General features: G+C 57.6%; 1 protein-coding gene across 1 annotated transcript; it reads right to left on the reverse strand.

Annotated features, from left to right (window-relative positions):
- Nucleotides 1–735: 735 nt before the first annotated feature.
- LOC119326592 lies at nucleotides 736–1,510 on the reverse strand. The gene has a single exon (XM_037600221.1). It carries the CDS (start codon nucleotides 1,421–1,423, stop codon nucleotides 1,007–1,009), a length of 417 nt encoding a protein of 138 aa, XP_037456118.1. The 5' UTR covers nucleotides 1,424–1,510; the 3' UTR covers nucleotides 736–1,006.
- Between the last annotated feature and the right edge of the window lie 375 nt (nucleotides 1,511–1,885).

Genomic DNA, 1,885 nt, shown 5'->3' on the forward strand with positions numbered 1-1,885 from the left:
AGTTGCCACTGATATGTCGGGTGGTGTCTCCTCTTTCTAGCCGCCGCCTCCACCTCCTTCATAAAAAAAGTTAGGGTTTTTGCCTCCCGCCGGCGCCGCCGCAGGTCCGCCTCCTCTCCGGTGGCCCTAGGGCCATGGGGGCATGGTGGATCTCGGCAAGGGCCGGCGGGAGGGCTTCGCTTTTAGTCGTTTCTTTCAGTTTTGCTAGGGTTTGTGTCTTACTCAGGAAGACGAGACGGCGGCGGCTCCCTGAAGATGAAATTAAGGTCTCCCCGCCTAGCCCCCGTTCCGGCAGTGCGTCTAGCATCGTTGGTGGGCGTGTGGAGGTGTGTCTTCGGTGGATCTATCTTTGGTGGATTTGCTCGGATCTCGTCATTGTTCGTCTACGTTCATGTGTCTTCGGATTGGATCCTTCTGATCTACGTTATTCTTCACCTGCAACGGTTGCTGTTCTGGTGCGCTGGTTCTACCGGGCCTTAGCACGACGACTTCCCGTCTGTCTACTACAACAAGTTGTGCCCGACTCTGGTAATGGAGGGACGATGACGGCAGCGCGCCTTCGGCTCGCTTCAGTGCTTGTAGTCGTCGCTAGGTGGTCTACGGATGTGGATATAATTTCTATTATTTCTGGTATTCGTTCTACTGCCATATAATTGAAGATGAATAGATCAGAAATTTTCTCGAAAAAAAAAACAGTCACAGTGACGAAAGCAAAGCTACTGAGATTTAGCACGATTTCCATGTAAGATCTCATTATATAGCATCGACCGAGATTTAGTAACACTGTTCGTTAAAACTTCTTTTACATGGTGTCACGGTGCTCACTAGCTAGTCACTACGCACGCCAAAAGCAGAGGTTTCTCGAGATGAGAGGAGCGAAGGAAAAACAGAGCGGCAATAGAACCATGTACAGTACAGTAGTGAGGCAGAGGGAGGCATGATGGATCTTGGCCAAGTCGCGGAGCGAGCTGCTGCGATCACGGCCGGCAGGGGTGGGAGGGGACGATCAGGCGTTGGCGGCGAGCTTGAGGGAGGCCGGCAGCGGGCTCCTCATGGGCGTGCGCGGCGTGGGCGGGGCCCCGAGCCGGCGGCCCTCGGCGTCGTAGTAGATGGCCCCGGAGAAGTCCAGCGGCTGGCACCGCTCGCCCATGAGTATCTCCTTCCTCCATACCCCGTCCTCCGCCTCCAGGCCCCACTCCTCCGTCGGCCCCGCCTTGTTCTCCTTCTTCGACGACGTCGTCGCCGGCCACGACAGCGCCCTCTTGGCCTTGCCCCCGGCCGCCCCGAGGAACGGCACGACGGCGCGCGACGGGAAGGACGAGCCCGGCGGGCGGCGCACGTGCAGCCGCCGCGCCGCCAGCGACAGCCGCCGCGCGCACCTGCCCACCAGCTCCGCCACCGCCTGCGCCAGGCTCACGCCCATGGTCGACGTCCCTTCCTCCTCCTCGCCGACTCTTTTGGCCTTGGCTCCTCTCCTCTGGTGGTGCGCTTGCGAATCCCGTGCGCTTGTGCCGTCGTGCGTCGCCGTTCCGCGGGTATTTGTAGAGCCCCACGAGCCGGTCGGGACCCGGGGCGGTTCGGCTAGTTAATGAACCACCACCACGTATAGCTAAAATTAATCATCATCAGTCTAGTAAGACCCGCTGATCTGACCATGATTAGATTAGGTCGCTCGATTTGATTAGCTCTAATTAAGATCGTCGGTCTCATTGTATTTGCGGCTCTAACTCAACTCACGTACACGTACGTGTGGGCGTATTGATGGGGTGATGACGATGGGGCTTTGCGGGTGGCAGAATTACATGTCCATCATGCATGGGTGGCCGGTCGGATGGGTCGTACATGCTGTTGGCAGTTGAATTCAATTAGTCAGCCTAATTGCGTG

Source organism: Triticum dicoccoides, chromosome 6B, assembly GCF_002162155.2.
Source record: "Triticum dicoccoides isolate Atlit2015 ecotype Zavitan chromosome 6B, WEW_v2.0, whole genome shotgun sequence".
Lineage (NCBI taxonomy): Eukaryota > Viridiplantae > Streptophyta > Magnoliopsida > Poales > Poaceae > Triticum > Triticum dicoccoides.

Coding starts and splice junctions, on each gene's coding strand:
- LOC119326592 (XM_037600221.1), bottom strand. CDS start 1,423: ATGGGCGTGAGCCTGGCGCAGGCGGTGGCGGAGCTGGTGGGCAGGTGC.